The 16,395-nt window shown below is 38.1% G+C and overlaps 2 protein-coding genes across 2 annotated transcripts; both read left to right on the forward strand.

Annotated features, from left to right (window-relative positions):
- The first annotated feature begins 1,658 nt into the window (after positions 1 to 1,658).
- Positions 1,659 to 9,195, forward strand: LOC140141523 (uncharacterized). The gene is made up of 2 exons (XM_072163414.1): positions 1,659 to 1,744; positions 8,280 to 9,195. The coding sequence occupies exons 1-2, from the start codon at positions 1,659 to 1,661 to the stop codon at positions 9,193 to 9,195; spliced, it is 1,002 nt and encodes a 333-aa protein (XP_072019515.1).
- Positions 9,196 to 9,202: 7 nt separating this feature from the next.
- LOC140141526 (uncharacterized) lies at positions 9,203 to 12,005 on the forward strand. The gene is made up of 2 exons (XM_072163429.1): positions 9,203 to 10,112; positions 11,965 to 12,005. The coding sequence occupies exons 1-2, from the start codon at positions 9,203 to 9,205 to the stop codon at positions 12,003 to 12,005; spliced, it is 951 nt and encodes a 316-aa protein (XP_072019530.1).
- The last annotated feature ends 4,390 nt before the right edge of the window (positions 12,006 to 16,395 follow it).

Consider the following 16,395-nt stretch of genomic DNA (forward strand, 5'->3'; position numbering starts at 1 on the left):
TTTATTATAATTAAATTAAAAGATATGCAATTGGTAAATGTTCAGAATATCACAAAATGGTGCATCTTGATCTAGTCAAAAAGTTTGGCTCCCAAAACTAATCCGCGTACGGACATGGTAAGGAGGCATTCGTGCAAGCTGAAAATAAGGGTGGCGCTGTTCAAGTCCCCGTAGCTTAAAAGTTAGTCTCAACTTGTGTCAAAAAACCCATTTTAAATTAAATTTTAATCTTTATTTAAGACATTGGTGCTACCAAAATATGAAAAATGGTTTTACATGGGGTAGAAAAACAAACTTACTTTCATGTATATTTACACGTATTTCAATGGGAGTTTATTTAGTGGTGTGCGCCCTTTAAGGTTATTCTAGAGACAGCTCGTCACCCTTAAGGTTACTCATTGCTTTCATGACCTGCGGGGCCCTTATATTGGGTCCCACTTGGAGTGTTTAGGCCCAGTATCAACAAAAAACATCAAGGCCGCAGGGCCAGCAGGCCTGAAGCCGATGACTCCCATACAACGACTAAACACTCCAAGTGGGACCCAATATAAGAGCCCGCAGGCAATAAAGCAAGAGTAATATTAAGGGCGATGGGCTGTCTCTAGTGTAAGACGGGCTGTGGATAACGAAAAAGGGTACTTAATCAATGCGCCATTTGTGTAACCCTAATGAGTTCCAGTAAAATACAAAAACTTTATGGGGTATTTTGGGCTGGTATTTAGACTATTATAATCAGAAATAGTAGCGAATTATAGCTTGAATATTAATAAAAGTGTAAAGCCTATAATGCATGAATTTGTGTCGCTATTTGTATAATTATCGAGAAAATAGGTCCTCGAATAAAAAAAAATAAAAAACCGGCAGAAACAGGTTTGCAGTCTTCAGAGCAAGTCCAAAACAGCGAGGGCGCTGATCACAGCCTCGTAGCGGGAAAACGAGGTGGTAGGCTACTCATACATTGAAATATATGTAAAACCTTCATCGATTTGAAATCGACTGGTTATCATAAAATATCTCAAAACGCGCCCAAAATGCCTAAAAACGAGCAAAGACCACACTACCGTAAAACCCCGTCTACAAGCTTATAGAGTGCTTCTTATTAAAGCTAAATTAATCCAGGCGCCCTTATTGAATTTGAGCAAATAAATTACAGATACAAGCATATACAAACAAGTATTATTGTAAGACCAATCTATTGTATTGCCATATTTGTATGTATTGTATTAATTTAGCTTTCATCACAAACACTATATAGGCTTGTAGACGAGGTTTTACGGTATTTGTGATCATCTTCTGACTCCCTACATTTTGGTCATCAAAATTTGTATGACCCCCTATTTATCTTTCTAAAATGTAGGACCTGCCTCCCGTATATTAGGGTGCACTAGCATGTTTCTTAGGGTGCAGTGAGCGGATAAGGCGTGTACATAGGGCAGAGGCGGATAAGGCGTGTATAAATGTTCGCACGAGAAGGAACAGAAAGCTTCTCAATCAGCAATCAATAAATCGGCCGGCGGCCAACACAGCTCATCACAGACCATGTTCTTGAAAAAGACTACATCATTGACTAGAAGGAGGCTAAGATTTTAGGCAAAGAGACAGATCAATACAAACGATTGATCAAAGAAGCAGTGAAAATCAGGCAACAAGGCACCACCATGAACAGAGACGAGGAGCAATACAACCGAACTCAACCTATGTCTGACGATCTTATGAAGAAGAAACCAACGGGCAACAACGAGTTGTAAACAGAAAGTTGTCACAACAACATCAGTATTGAGAAAGAAATCTGACAGATTTCAAAACGTCTCCAGTAAGTACTGGAGCTTACTGGTTTAATTCTCTCGTTTCACAATACAATGCGCCGCCAATGGTTGTCCTTGCTAGTCCAATTTTTGACCTCCAGAGTCGACATCGCCTTCCTTGTCACCATTTGATTTTTACGCGAGTGTGATAATAATAATGCTGCAAACGGGCTCCACGAAGTGTACCATGATTATATTGAAATTTAAACACACAATGACATGTTACTGTATTGTATTCGTATTACGCGGGCTTTGGGTGTCGACATTTTCCCATGATGCACTGTGTATTTTGGCTTCGTCCCAGCTACCGCTGGAGGCGCGTCGTATGGTGAATTGACCGAATTGGACTAGATCTACGAAATTCGCCTTTGTATAGCCTCCTCCCCAACTTTTTTCAAAAACAAATTGCGATTTTTATACCACCGAAAACCTCTAGATACATCAGTGTGTAAAAATCTTTGTAAAAATCCTATTTGGGGTCCAAGTATTTTACATGATCTTTGACATATCAAGGGTCAGTTTTCTGCGAAGGTAAAGACAAAAATTGACAAAATATTTGCCCTGTGTGTTACCATGGTTACTGTGATAATTGCGTGCGAAGCCCGCAACTTTTTCTATTTTAGTCCAAGATTACGAATAAACTGTGTGTTGTTTGTTCACCGAGCTGATTTTCAATTTTACCCGGGGTGTCCTGGATGGTTTAGTTAGCAAACCAACTCATTTAGCGCCCCCCCCCTCCGCCTCCCTCGCCCTCCCTTTGCACATACTTATCTTTTGGGATCCCGATTTGCAAACCTTAAAATGGTCCAGATATATGTTGCGAGCGCAGCCAGCAGGAAAATGTGCATATTCAAGTGTTTCCGTACTGTATCCTAAGCCTTTTATTTAAAAAACGCCCCATGAAAGTTTGCCAAAAATCGGTTGCCACCCCACCCTCTCGGCTTGCCAAAAAATTGCTTGATCCAACCACCCGCCCCTCGGTTTGGGTGGCCCTCAAATTTTACTTACCAACAATCATGTCCTAACAGGAATCACACATATCGTCAAACCTGAGCTAGCAATACAACAAACGTATCCACGTAATTGTTACTGTTAGTTGTGAGATTTGAAGTTACCACGTTAAACATGTTAAATACATGCAAAACCACACCCGTTTATTATGACAATGCTAGATAGATGTCTAATAATATCCCATGTTATAGAGGCGTGATTTATTTATAGTTCCATACCTGGTAAATAGGTAAGCAACGTTACACAAGCTAAATTTCAACAAAATTTAATATAAGATTGTGTGGTTTATTTCCTTTTTTAAAGCTTGTGTTATTTCTTAGTTGCACATTTTACGGACAGGCGGTGTGTGTGTGCGGGGGTGGTGTATGGGGGGGGGCTTACAATCTTACAATGTGGATACCTACATATCAGCTTCCTGTTGGTACTAATGGATAACTATAACGGGCGGATCGCCTTTATCCAGTGATACCAAAATAAGTACCAACATGCTCCACATAATTTTACTTTGACGTCGTAATGTGAGAGGGAGTGTGACCCTATATGCAAAGCTTGATAGACCATAATAACCCCCAAGGTGGTAAAGTCATTTGGGCGCTAATTTTAGCGTTTCAGTGCATCTGAGAAAATCATCTATAACCATATAACTATTTTTTACAATTAACTTAACTATTTAAAACCATGAAAAACTGCAGTGTATTTCTTATTCTTATTCTGGTTTCATACTGTCATACCGCTTGTCGCTGAGCGGCGTGACGCACGCGCATTGCAAACAAACGGACACAATCAAGGCTTCTCATTAGCTGATATGATATACCGCTTGCCGCAGCAGCAAGCGGAATGAAAGTGGGCATTAGTCAGTGGCTTTCTTTACCTTTAAAGCGCTGAATTTCATTGGTTCCTGGATGTCATCTATCACACGGTAGAGGGTTTGTCGATGCGCGCAGTAGCTGTGCCTATGTAGCGAGTTATAAGCACTAGGTTATACACGATTGCAGTTCGCTGACTACGCGAAACTGTAGCGGCGTGAAATTAGATACGGTGTTTTAATTTTGTGGAAATTCTCTAAATTGCCGTTGTTCTCTTAATAATAATACATTGATTTTATCAGAAATTAATCAAGACGAAAGACGAAAGTTTTGGGCGTTTTCCTCTCTTAAGAAATATCATTCATGGGGCAGAAATGACACTCTTATATCAAGTTTGGGGATCTACTTAATACCATTTCTCTTGTGTGTCAGTTTTATTTGTCTCAATATTAACTTGAGTGCAAACACCGCTGGGTCATGTTCCCCTTCGACTCGCCTTAAATTGTCTATTTCTTATCAGCTTCCTCTACAGCTTCCAACGCTATCTCAACCAATTAAATACAAAACGTTTTACAGAAAACGCTTTAGGGATGGGCCTATAGGAATAAAGACCAAACAAACATATTCTTGTTTATGCCGTAATATTGTAGTCTTTCAACCCTTTCACAACTTCAGCTGGGTAACTTACAAAAATTCCCGCTAAAAAGTGGTTCTTTTAATTTTAGAAAATACATTAAAAATCGCATTGGACTTTTCGAACTGATCGTACTATAAATGACCACCAGCCTATAATGTTCTGATCACACTATAGACTGGGATTACATGTGACGTCATTGCTAGGCAATTTATCTCTATTGTTCCTTGCCCGGAAATATGCCCGCGCATCATGTTGTGCTCAGGGACCGTGCTTTTAAAACGCCCGCCTGATTACAATAAGGCCATTGAACTGTGTATAATGAAAGACAAAGATAACAAGACTAGTTTGCGTCTGACGTCACTGTCAATCAAATTCTCTACGATCCTTGATTGGTTAATTAGCGCGTAAAAGGAAGGTCGATTTATCTGGTGCTGATCGGAGAAAAGGAATAGCAGTGAATGGCGAAAAATTACAAGGCAAAAAGCAACTTTTTAGGCATTGTTGACATGGTGCCTTCGCCAAAGAAAGTTTCCTAGTATAAAGACCTAACTTTTGAGATGGTTTGTATGTTAGAAGGTGTAAAATTAACAATAAGGCGCCCAGTTTTACCGCCGTGTTCAGCAACTCATATCATCACGACACTTGTAAACAAACCGTGTTCGACTTTGATTGACAGATTACGTCAGACGCAAACTAGTCTTTTTATCTTTGTCTTTTATTATAGTGACCATACGTATTCGCTGAAGTATAACGGTAGGACGGTCCCTTAGCGACTCATTAAGAATGTGTGGAAACAGGTCAGGGATTGCATTATGATAATTCTAATCCTTTCTTTGAGGTCAATAGATAAAAGAAAGGCCTTTAATCACACAGGTGCGTGGTTGTACATAATATTGTTTATATATTATTTATTGTAAACACAATTTAATGTGGTACTCACTACATGCCCGATCTGCAAATGTTCAGTGCATGAAGCTAGTAGAGATATAGCTTCATGTTCAGTGTAATCAATTAAAATACTATGGCTGGATATCAAAAAAATCGTGAGGCATTCCTTCTTGTTATGGACGTATTAATTTTAATGAAGTATTAATGTTGATATTATTATGAAAAAATCCATTCCCTTCTCAATTGATTAGGCTCCGGGATTAGGCTTTATTTTCGAAATATAAATCATAGGGCCTAGAGGCCATGATATAGGCCTAACCTAAACCCATATTCGGTATGCTGAAACCTTCACAGTCCGGGCGGCGCTTGCACTTGCATCGCATTAAACAGGCAAAGTTCGCTAAACTGACGCCTGCTTCAATTGCCAACCTTTATCGAGGGGTTCATAGTAATCTATTACCTATACCATTTTTCACCCCGATGTGGCAGTGATGTCAACGCGTTGAAACAGCTGTTTCGCTTGCGCATCTATGCGGCGTCTTTAAGCGCGTGCGTATGTACACCAGCGCTTTGATCGAACTCTAGCGAGTGAGGCTGCGCCTAATAAAATTCGTACAGTACTGACGTGACATCACTGCGTCATCAGTGAAAAATGGTATTGAACATCGCAAACCAGCCAAATTTGTCATAGGTTTGAATAGCTAGTAGAAAAACCGTGAATATAGTGTCAGAAAGTCTCACACATCTTAGTATAACCTTGTCGTTATGTGATACCGAATACAGCGCCATTTTTGGAATATATTCGAACATCGTGTGGGCAATTATTTGGGCAAATGTAGGCTAAGTAGGTCTAAAAATCGCTTAATCGGAATAATACAAACCAGCAAGTGACATTGTTGAAATGTTGTGACTAATTTTTAGCGCTGGTATCGGCAAGCATTTTCATTGTCGACAATCGATAAAAATTAAAAAGCCGACATCGACAATTGTCGACAATGGCCTAATTATTGTCCAAAAAAGTCGCCCCATGGCAAATTGCGACGATTAAGGTTCAAAATTCGGCAACCTACTACAGAGTGCACTGTAGTATAAAGTTTAATTCTTATTATAATGTTTTTGTTATTATTATTATTATTATTATTATTATTATTATTATTATTATTATTATTATTATTATTATTATTATATTGGTTATTTATTGCCATGATTTGTATTATTATCATTATTGCTATTATTGCTACTACTAGCATTATTAATCTCATCATTGAATCGCATTTGTACATTGTATTATTGATTGGTGATTGGCAAAATAAAATATGAATGAATGAATGAATGAATGAATTGTGACAACACTACGTGAGAAGTTTGGGGTATTAAAAAGTAAAGCTTTTCATTGTTATAAAAAACAAGGAAAAAACAGTCCTTTTTATCACAACGCGATATATTAAAAAGTACATTTTGAGAGGGCCTACGCTGGTTCTTTTGATTCTAGTTTAAAATCGGTTCATCACCAGCAGTCCGATTGGTATCTACGGTTTCATCAAAGTCTTAGGAAATAATGTGGATGGTATTTTGGTTAACAAAAACGATACTGTTAAAAATATCGGTATTTATGCAAGCGGCATTTCTAGTGTGTAAAATGCATTGAAAATTGTCGGCTAAAGAGTGCATAAATTAAATCGCGAAGAGTAATAGCAACAATAACTATCTACATTCCAAGCGGAAACGCTTTTCAAAAACATACCACCTTTTTTCGGGCAATCGCTGAAACCGATTATGGCCATCTGTAAAAAAGTGCGTAAGCGGAAATGACCATGAACTTGGGTCACCGAAACAAATGTTTATATTGGTGTCAGGCCTTTCATAGTGATAAACTGCGATTTTTACTTTTTGAGAAATTAATGAACGTATCAAAAAACTTTTCGCAAATCGATTTTAAATGACCCGACCCGTTAAAGGTCGGGGTATATAAAGGCTATAAAACGTTGAAATATTAATACAAACTCTTCTAACATAATGTTATTAAGCATTGACAAAATATGTTGCAAAAATGTTTGCCAAAAAATATTTTACAACAACATTTTGCCAACATTTTTTTAAATAATTTGGTTGTATTGTTTTTTTCATATAAAACTTTGTTTAAATGTTTTCATGACCTTTACATAACCCGATATTTAAACGTTTGACCAAAATCAAAACGTGTTTACAGCACGTTTATAACGTTTGAATACATTTTGTGTTTTTGCTGGGATGTTGGTGTTTTCTGTAAAATTGTAGAATAACCGTAGTTCATCATCCGTAACAAATAGTACCAATGCAATGCCGTTTTTACTAACGACAAGAGAGAAAAGGAAAAACGAACCTATAAGAACAACTCGATGCATTTACAAAGGCAGATGATAATGTATTCAACGTGTAGCGCGATTTACTTGTGTACTAATAGATCCTACGCTCTTTATCAAATTTGTCTATTCTACTTGAATGAATTCGTTTCTTATGTTTCACAGCTATTACCAAACATGAACAAACTAATGCAGCGTGTCAAAATAAAAACGCAAAACAAGTAAACACCAATGCAACTAAAAACGGCTGATAGAACGGCTCCTAGAAGTTGTATATAGTTTGAGGGAACGATAATACTGGCGCCACCAACACCGTGCGAACACTCGCATACATAATACTGTAAAAATACCAGGTAGCTTTTAAATGCGTGCTCAAAAACTGCAACCTCCCGGTACAACATTTTGTTGCTAAAAATAAAGCTAAATACCTTGCTGCTTAAAAGTTTTGGGGTTCTGTAGCGCACAAAATGACGATACTAAGCTTTCCATGATTGAACAGATTCATCAGGATCGGTATAGTAAACTGGTTAACAAAGTTCCTTGTATCTGATCCAGAAAGTTCACTTACTTGTGTACGTTTCAACAACACCTGTTGTCTTTATCAACACTTGATTGGTAGTGACTGCTACTGACAACCGACGCTAGAAGTAGTTCCAGCGTTGATCTTAGAGTTGCCAGTTGATTTTCCTCCAAGGGATTTTTTAGGTCCCTGTTTCAGAAAGTCATCAACTCAACTCAAAAAATGGGTCATCAATCTCTCGAAATACAAATTAAATCCTGCACAAACCAGCGTGTTGTCAAAAGGTCTCAATTTTGCTATTTCACCACCAGAAATATGCGCGGAGGAATTTGTGATAGCAACCGAATTGGCGTGCACCCACCTACCGCAGGACGATAGAATCCAACTTCGAGGTAAAATAGCAAGCACGTTGAAATCATCGAAAGTACCGGAACAAAACATCACAAAAGAGGAAAGGAAAGCTATTAAAGACTTGAAGAAAGTGGATGATATTATAATACTACCTGCTGATAAAGGCAAATCGACCGTTGTTTTGGACAAAGCTGAATATGAGGAGAAAGTTACTACCATGCTTGGAGACAAGAAGACGTACGAGGAACTACCGGCAGACCCGACACAGAAGTACAAACGGAAATTAGTTACCAAGTTGACAGCACTCAAGAAGGAAGGTAAGATCACCGAATCGAAGTACAAACAGCTTTATCCCACGGCCGAAAATGTGCCAAGATTATATTGTACGCCGAAAATTCATAAGCTTAACACCCCCTTGCGCCCAATTGTTGACTATACGGCAACCATCGGTTACAGTACTTCAAGATGGCTCGCTGATATTTTAGGTGCTTTGGTCGGCAATACTCAACACCATGTTAAGAATTCTAAGCAATTGTCGGAAGATCTTGCAAAAGTGGTTATTGATGAGGAAGACATTCTCAACTCCCACGATGTGGTGAGCTTATTCACCAACACACCCATCGACCAAGTGTTAGACATTGTGCAAAGTAGACTGGAGAAAGAAAACGTGTTGCGAGTTTACAACAAAGAGACAGGGTTTAAGTTAACAAGTGAGGATGTGGTAGAACTTCTTGAGTTCATACTAACTACCACATATTTTACCTTTAGAGGTAAAAATTTACCGCCAGCTGTTTGGTACTGCGATGGGCAGCCCGGTATCTCCGATTGCGGCTAACATATTCATGGAAGCTCTTGAACAGCAGGCGATCGCTACGGCACCCTTAGATTGTAGACCAAAGCTATGGTTGCGTTATGTGGATGATGTGTTAGAAGTTATCAACAAAGATTGCGTCCAACAGCTTACCGACCACATCAACCAAGTTGACAAATCGGGGTCAATAAAGTTTACTTTTGAACAAGAATCCCAAGGTAGCCTCCCGTTCCTAGACACGTTGATAGTGAAAAAAGATGACGGCACTGTAAAGCTACTGGTCTATCGTAAGCCAACACATACAGACCAATACCTGAACTATCAGTCTCATCACCCGTTACATCAAAAACTTGGTGTAATACGCACATTGTACAATAGGAAAGACAGCGTTGTGACTGAAGAGGAAGACAAAGTGGAAGAAGAAGAGAAAGTCAACGAAGCCCTTAGAACATGCGGGTATCCTGATTGGACCTTTAAGAAAGTCAAAGACCAATTACAGTGTGTCAAACCCAAGAAAGTTAACAAAAAGACTGATGACAAGACCAGAAGTAAAGGCATGGTTGTGCTTCCCTATGTTAAAGGTGTTACTGAAAGAATTTCTAGAGTCATGAAGAGTTACAACATTTCTACTGCGATGAAACCGCACGACACTCTCAGAAAACAGCTGGTACATCCTAAAGACAAACGCGATCCTAACAACACCACGGATGCGGTATACAAGATACCCTGCAAGAACTGCGAATTGTCCTACATAGGCGAAACAGGTAGGAAGTTTGGCACAAGACTTGAAGAGCACAGAAGTGAGGCAGAGAAAATGAGCAAAACGGTTACCACCAGAGCAGGTAGAAAGGAATCGCTGTCAACTATACACAAGTCGGCCATCACTGACCATGTCGTCGACAAGAATCACATCATTGGATGGGGGGAAGCTGAGGTCATCGGCACGGAGCAAAATAGATACACTCGCTGGATAAAGGAGGCTATAGAAATAAGAAAGAGGAGGGCACCACCATGAACAGAGATGAAGGACAGTACCAACTATCTCACATATATGATGACTTTCTGAAACAGGGACCTAAAAAATCCCTTGGAGGAAAATCAACTGGCAACTCTAAGATCAACGCTGGAACTACTTCTAGCGTCGGTTGTCAGTAGCAGTCACTACCAATCAAGTGTTGATAAAGACAACAGGTGTTGTTGAAACGTACACAAGTAAGTGAACTTTCTGGATCAGATACAAGGAACTTTGTTAACCAGCAAACTAAGCTTTCCAATATATTTTGTTTCATCCAGTTTGGTGTTGTCGTTATGGGCCATTCTCAATGAACCGACCCAAACAGTGTTGCAGATGTTTGAGTCACCATCGCCCTCCCTTTGCACATGCTTAATTTTTGTATCCCAATTTGAAACCTTAAATGGTCCAGATATATGTTGCGAGCGCAGCCAGCAGGAAAATTTGCATATTTAAGTGCTTCCGTACTGTTTCCTTTATCAAAAAGACGCCCCATGAACGTTTGCCAACAATCGGTTGACACCCCACCCTCTCGGCTTGCCAAAACTTGCTTGGCCCCACCACCCGCTTCCCGGTTTGGCTAGACTATGCCATAGTCGAATTTTATTAAAAATATGTTATTATTAGTCATGATGAACCCATTTCGTTGAACTCAAAATTATACTGATGTTTATTAAAATTAAAGTAGACCTATTCAATAGTAAAATGGTCATAAAGAATTAAGAATATCAGATGATTAGTGACAATAAAAGTAATTGAATGCAACATTGTCTTGCATAATATGGCTCACTTTAATACTGAACAATTCTGAATTTGGAATCTACCAGTTTATTGATAGCGAACCACGAAAGCTAACCACGATAGCGAACCACGAAAGCTAACGAAAGCTAACAAACAGAGGGAGTGGGGTGACTGAAAAGATCATATACAGATGAAAATCTATCAGTTGCACACAAATCAATATAAATCAGAGTTTTATGCTTAAATGTAATAGCCAGAGTATGCAAAATGGGCAAGTGGACTACGGAGAAGTCTACGGTTTGGCTGGCCAAAAATTTCACCCCCCCTCTAATTTTACTCATAATTATTGCACAGCCGCTTAGTACAAGTTGAAACTAGTTTCGTTTACTTACCAATACCAACAATCATGTCCTAACAGGAATCAGGCATATCGTCAAAGCTGAGCTAGGAATACAACAAACGTACCCACGTAATTGTCATTGTTCGTCGTAAGATATGACGTTCCACGTTAAATCCATGCAAAACCACACCCATCCATTATGGCAATGCTTGATAAATGTAATATCCCACATTATATAGAGACGTATTTTATTTATAGTTCCATACCTGGTAAACAGGTAAGCAACGTTACACAAGCTAAATTTATGATTGTGTTGTTTAATTCCTTTTTTAAACCTTGTCTTATTTCTTAGTTGCACATTTTACTGACAGGCGATGTGTGTAGGGGTGTGTGTGTAAGGGGGGGTGGGGGGCTTACAATCCTTACAATGTGGATACCTATATACTAGCTTCCTGTTGGTACTAAGGCCCTTCACAATTAATTCTTAGTTTCCTGCATGTTTCATGGTTGAAAACAAGGGATGAGGTGACTTTTAATTATATTATTAATTATCTATTATTTTCTTTATTTTAAAACAAGTGGTCGCAACCTACATCAACCCGTTTTGACAAGGAACATGCATTTAATTATTTTACAACTATGTTTGATTTTGTACATAAGTACTGGTACAGTTATGTTCTTTGTTTATTCATCATTATAGCTAATGATCATAGTCAGGAAGTAGCAAATGGGAGTCATTAAAAGTTATTTTAAAAGAGAAAATCCAAAATATAAATAAAATAATTAAATATGTTGCAATTCTCTACTTTGGACGCGGGCGGGAAACTAAGAATCAATTGTAAAGGGCCTAATGGATAGCTATAACGGTTCGCCTTTATCTAGTGATACCAAAATAAGTTATTATTTTACTTTGACGTCGTAATGTGAGAGGGAGTGTGACCCTATATGCAAAGCTTGATAGACCATAATAACCCTCAAGGTGGTAAAGTCATTTGGGCGCTAATTTTAGCGTTTCAATGCATCTGAGAAAATCTGTTAGATAGGGGTACAACCCCGTCTATAACTTAACTATTAACTTAACTATTTAAAAGCATGACAACCTCCAGTGTATTTCATATTCTTATTCTGGTTTCATACTGTCATGCCGCTTGCCGCTGAGCGGCGCGACGCACGCGCATTGCAGACAAACGGACACAATCAAGGCTTCACATTTATAGCTGATAATGCCGCTTGCCGCAGCAGCAAGCGGAATTAAAAGCTTTAAAGTGGGCATTAATCAGTGGCTGTGGTTTAAGGCCCGGTCACACTATGACGGACGATAAGCAACGAAAGGTGACGAACGTAAAAATCACAAAATGTTGACGGCAAAGCGACGTCAAAAAGAGGAAAACAAGATTCGCTGACGAGTGGGAACGACCTTCAGCGACAACACGACGGCAAGGGACGAAGGCTGCGGCAAGAAACGGAGACTTGCGACCAAAACCGGACGTTGTCTGGGCGGTGAGTGACGATGTCTCGACGGAGCCCGGCAACAAGCAACGAGGTCGGACGGCTGGCAACGGATTTGCTTGCGGCAAGGAACGGCAGCTGACGGTGGATTGCGGCGACGACGACGTGACTCAGCGGCCGACATCAAAGCCTGTGTGTGTGCGGGTCGTATAGTCCACTTTGGCGTTTCCACTCTTCACAACGTTCTGATCATCCACTAAAAATATCAATATCAATAATAATCAAAAATATTAACATCAATATGAACAATAATCAAAAATATTAAAATCAATATAAATAATAATCCAAACTATTAATATCTATATCAATAATAATCAAAAATATTAACATCAATATCAATAATAATCAAAAATATTACACATATCAATAATAATAAAAAAATAGTAAAATCAACATCAATTACAATTAGTGTAGCTCTGACTTCCTCAGGACAAAGTACCTAAGAATGAGACATGTAGACCGCCCTTGCCTACTGATGACTCTGAAAAGAGCCGTTCACCAAAAACTGCCCCTTGTCTACAGAAACAAGCAGACCTCGCCTATCTGCTGATTTTAAAGGTTTGATGGCTCCGAAAATAGCCGTTCACTGAAGACTGTCCCTTGTCTACAGAAACAAACAGACCTCGCCTATCTGCTAAATTTAAAGGTTAGGTGGCACGGCTCTTTTCAGAGCCACCAAAACCTGTATACTAGCAGATAGGCGAGATCTCCTTGTTCTCTGTTGACAAGGGGCAGTCTTCAGTGAACGGCTCTTTTCAGAGTCATCAGTAGGCAAGGGCGGTCTACATGTCTCATTCTTAGGTACTTTGTCCTGAAAAGTCAGAGCTACTCCTGACGAAAGCTTGACAGTTCTAAACTTGTCCGACGGCCCCGCTAAAAACCCACTAATTGTTATGAATTCCCGTCGTAAAAGCCTATCCCACAATCAATATCAATAATAATAAAAAATATTACACATATCAATAATAATATTTAAAACATATAAATATCAATAATAATCAAAAATAATCAAAAATACAAAAATCAATGTCAATAATAATCTAAACTATTAATATCTATATCAATAATAATAAAAAATATTAACATCAATATCAATTATTATAATCAAAGATATTATTATCAATATCAATAATAATAAAAAATATTACACATATCAATAATAATAATAAAAAAATATCAATATCAATAATGATCAAAATATTAAAATTAATATCAATAATAATCCAAACTATTATATCAATATCAATAATAATCAAAAATATTAATATCAATATATCAATAATGATCAAAAATATTATTATCAATATCAATAATAATCAAAAATGTTAATATCAGTATCAATAATAATCAAAAATATTAACATCAATATTAATATCAAAATCAATAATAATCAGAAATATTAATATTTTTGATTATTATTGATATTTCTTTTTATATGAACTTCAAAATTGCATCGAGCCGGACAGTCTATTGAAATCGAACTGACGTCAAAAAATGTCAAAAATCGCACAAAAAGGTTAAAATCGTGGACCATCGTTTAAAAATCGTAACCCATCGTAGACAACCGTTTCAATGTCGCAGGTACTCGCAAACGACCCGCCATCAACAGTCAATATCCGTCATTCTCCGGACAAAATTCGCAAGTCACTGTCGCACCAATATCGTTACAATTTCGTTACTTGCCGCAACGTGTCGTCAGGGTTCGAGATGTGACGTCACTTGCCGTTGTTTTTTCGTCAATGGTTGTTGACAACGACTACCAACGAAATTGTGATGACCTCAAAACGACTAGAGACGGCTTCGCACGCTATGGAAACGTCAAAAAATGAGGGTTGCGGTCTCCAACGCGGCGAATAATTTCGGCCGTTTGCGGTCGCTAACGGATTCGTCAGCGACAACTAACGGCAACACACGATGAGTGGCGGTAAATTCAAAATTGCAATTCGCAGCTTAACGTCGCTTGCCGTTCACCCCTATTCGTCACAGTGTGACCGGGCCTTTAGCTTTAGCCTTTATTTTTTTTAATATTTTTGATTATTATTGATATTGATGTTAATATTTTTGATTATTATTGATACTGATATTAATATTTTGATTATTAGTGATATTGATGAACACCGAATTCTTTCATTTCGGATGTAATTAAATCCACTTTTTTTTAAACTTCAAAGAAATTCACTTTGTGTTGGAAATATGATTTTGAATTTCCAAATCATTATCTAAAACAAATTTGTTTTTAAATGGACTGTAAATAGATCACTTTATTTTTATTTGAGCCTTATCTGGTAGTTGATATTTTTTGGTGGCAAACTAGGCTCGAAGTTTAAAAACGTGATTTAAGAAATGTATTCCTTTGACAATGGTAGTGATGATGATGATTATGGTGATGATGGTGATGATAATGATGATGATGATGGTGATAATGTTAATGATGACGACGAATCACTGTCATTTTTTTATTTATTTTTAAAATGTCATTACCATCGGAAAGGAAATTGTAAACAAAACGCAAAGTACGGAAACTAGTCTTGGGACACTTGAGGACCACGCACCATATTCGACCCCTCCTCCCCGTAACAATGTTGATTTGGGTCTTATGAATAGCCTCCGTGTTCGGACTCTGCAATTTTGAATCCTAATTTGTTTGGTCACGGGAGCCTAATAGAACCCAACATTGATTGATGGGGAAGGGGGAGGGGGAGGGATGGGGTGTTAGGAAAATGTTTAGGTTTGAGCACTTCATTTGCATTCTTTATAAACAAGTAGTAACCTTCAAATTAAATGACGTTTAGTCAAATGTTTGCTTAAACATTGATATGGCGGGGGAAGGAATGTGAAACATTAATGTTACATTATTGTTTTGCCTGTCTTGCCCGCGTGTTATGTACAACCAGACGCACGTTTTTCTCGCTTCATAATATTTTGCAATGGTAGCCTGTTTTAATACACAGATGCATAGCGAAGCATATATAACTGTCTCTCTCTCGAGGACAACATTAGAACTGTTACAATGAAACAATTCCCAGTTCATTTCATTAAGATCCACAACATTCTCATCTATCAGGGGAAGTTCTTATACCCCAATACATGTGTACATTCATTGAATGACCTTTGAAGATTTGGGTACAAAACTCATACTCTGCAACTTGAGGTCAAATTTTGCACTATGATTATGTAATTGAGGTTATTGGACTGTGCCATTGGACCAGGCTCTTGTGGTCCATAGTGTTTGCTTTGAAAGGATACCTTACGTAACCAAATTAAATCGGCATACTCCCCTCAAACATGTTGAAGGACGAGCAAGGTCTGCTGACCTTTTATAACGAGAGGCTAATTATGTACTACGCATGTTTGTGCGTAAGCACACTTGTTTGTCATATACGCGTACTGTGTTCGCACACGTATCGCATTTTGAATAGTATGCGTATAATGCGCAATGCGTTTTGGGCGTTTAAACATTACTAGTAAAATGTACTGGAGATGTTTGTGCGTATGTGTATGATTTGGAAATTCAAAATCATAATTGCCAAACAAAGTGAATTTCTTTGAAGTTTAAAAAAAAACTGGATAAAATTACATCCGAAATGAAAGAATTCAATGTTGATGATAATATATTTGATCA

The sequence above is a fragment of the Amphiura filiformis genome, chromosome 2, assembly GCF_039555335.1.
Source record: "Amphiura filiformis chromosome 2, Afil_fr2py, whole genome shotgun sequence".
NCBI classification, from domain to species: Eukaryota; Metazoa; Echinodermata; class Ophiuroidea; order Amphilepidida; family Amphiuridae; genus Amphiura; species Amphiura filiformis.

Excerpts from the sequence above, each read along its gene's own strand:
- LOC140141523 (XM_072163414.1), top strand. The coding sequence starts at position 1,659 with ATGAACAGAGACGAGGAGCAATACAACCGAACTCAACCTATGTCTGAC. Across the intron at positions 1,745-8,279 it reads CCAACGGGCAACAACGAGTT|CGTGTTGTCAAAAGGTCTCA; the intron begins GTAAACAGAAAG and ends TGCACAAACCAG.
- LOC140141526 (XM_072163429.1), top strand. The coding sequence starts at position 9,203 with ATGGAAGCTCTTGAACAGCAGGCGATCGCTACGGCACCCTTAGATTGT. Across the intron at positions 10,113-11,964 it reads GGGGGAAGCTGAGGTCATCG|CTAATGATCATAGTCAGGAA; the intron begins GCACGGAGCAAA and ends TCATCATTATAG.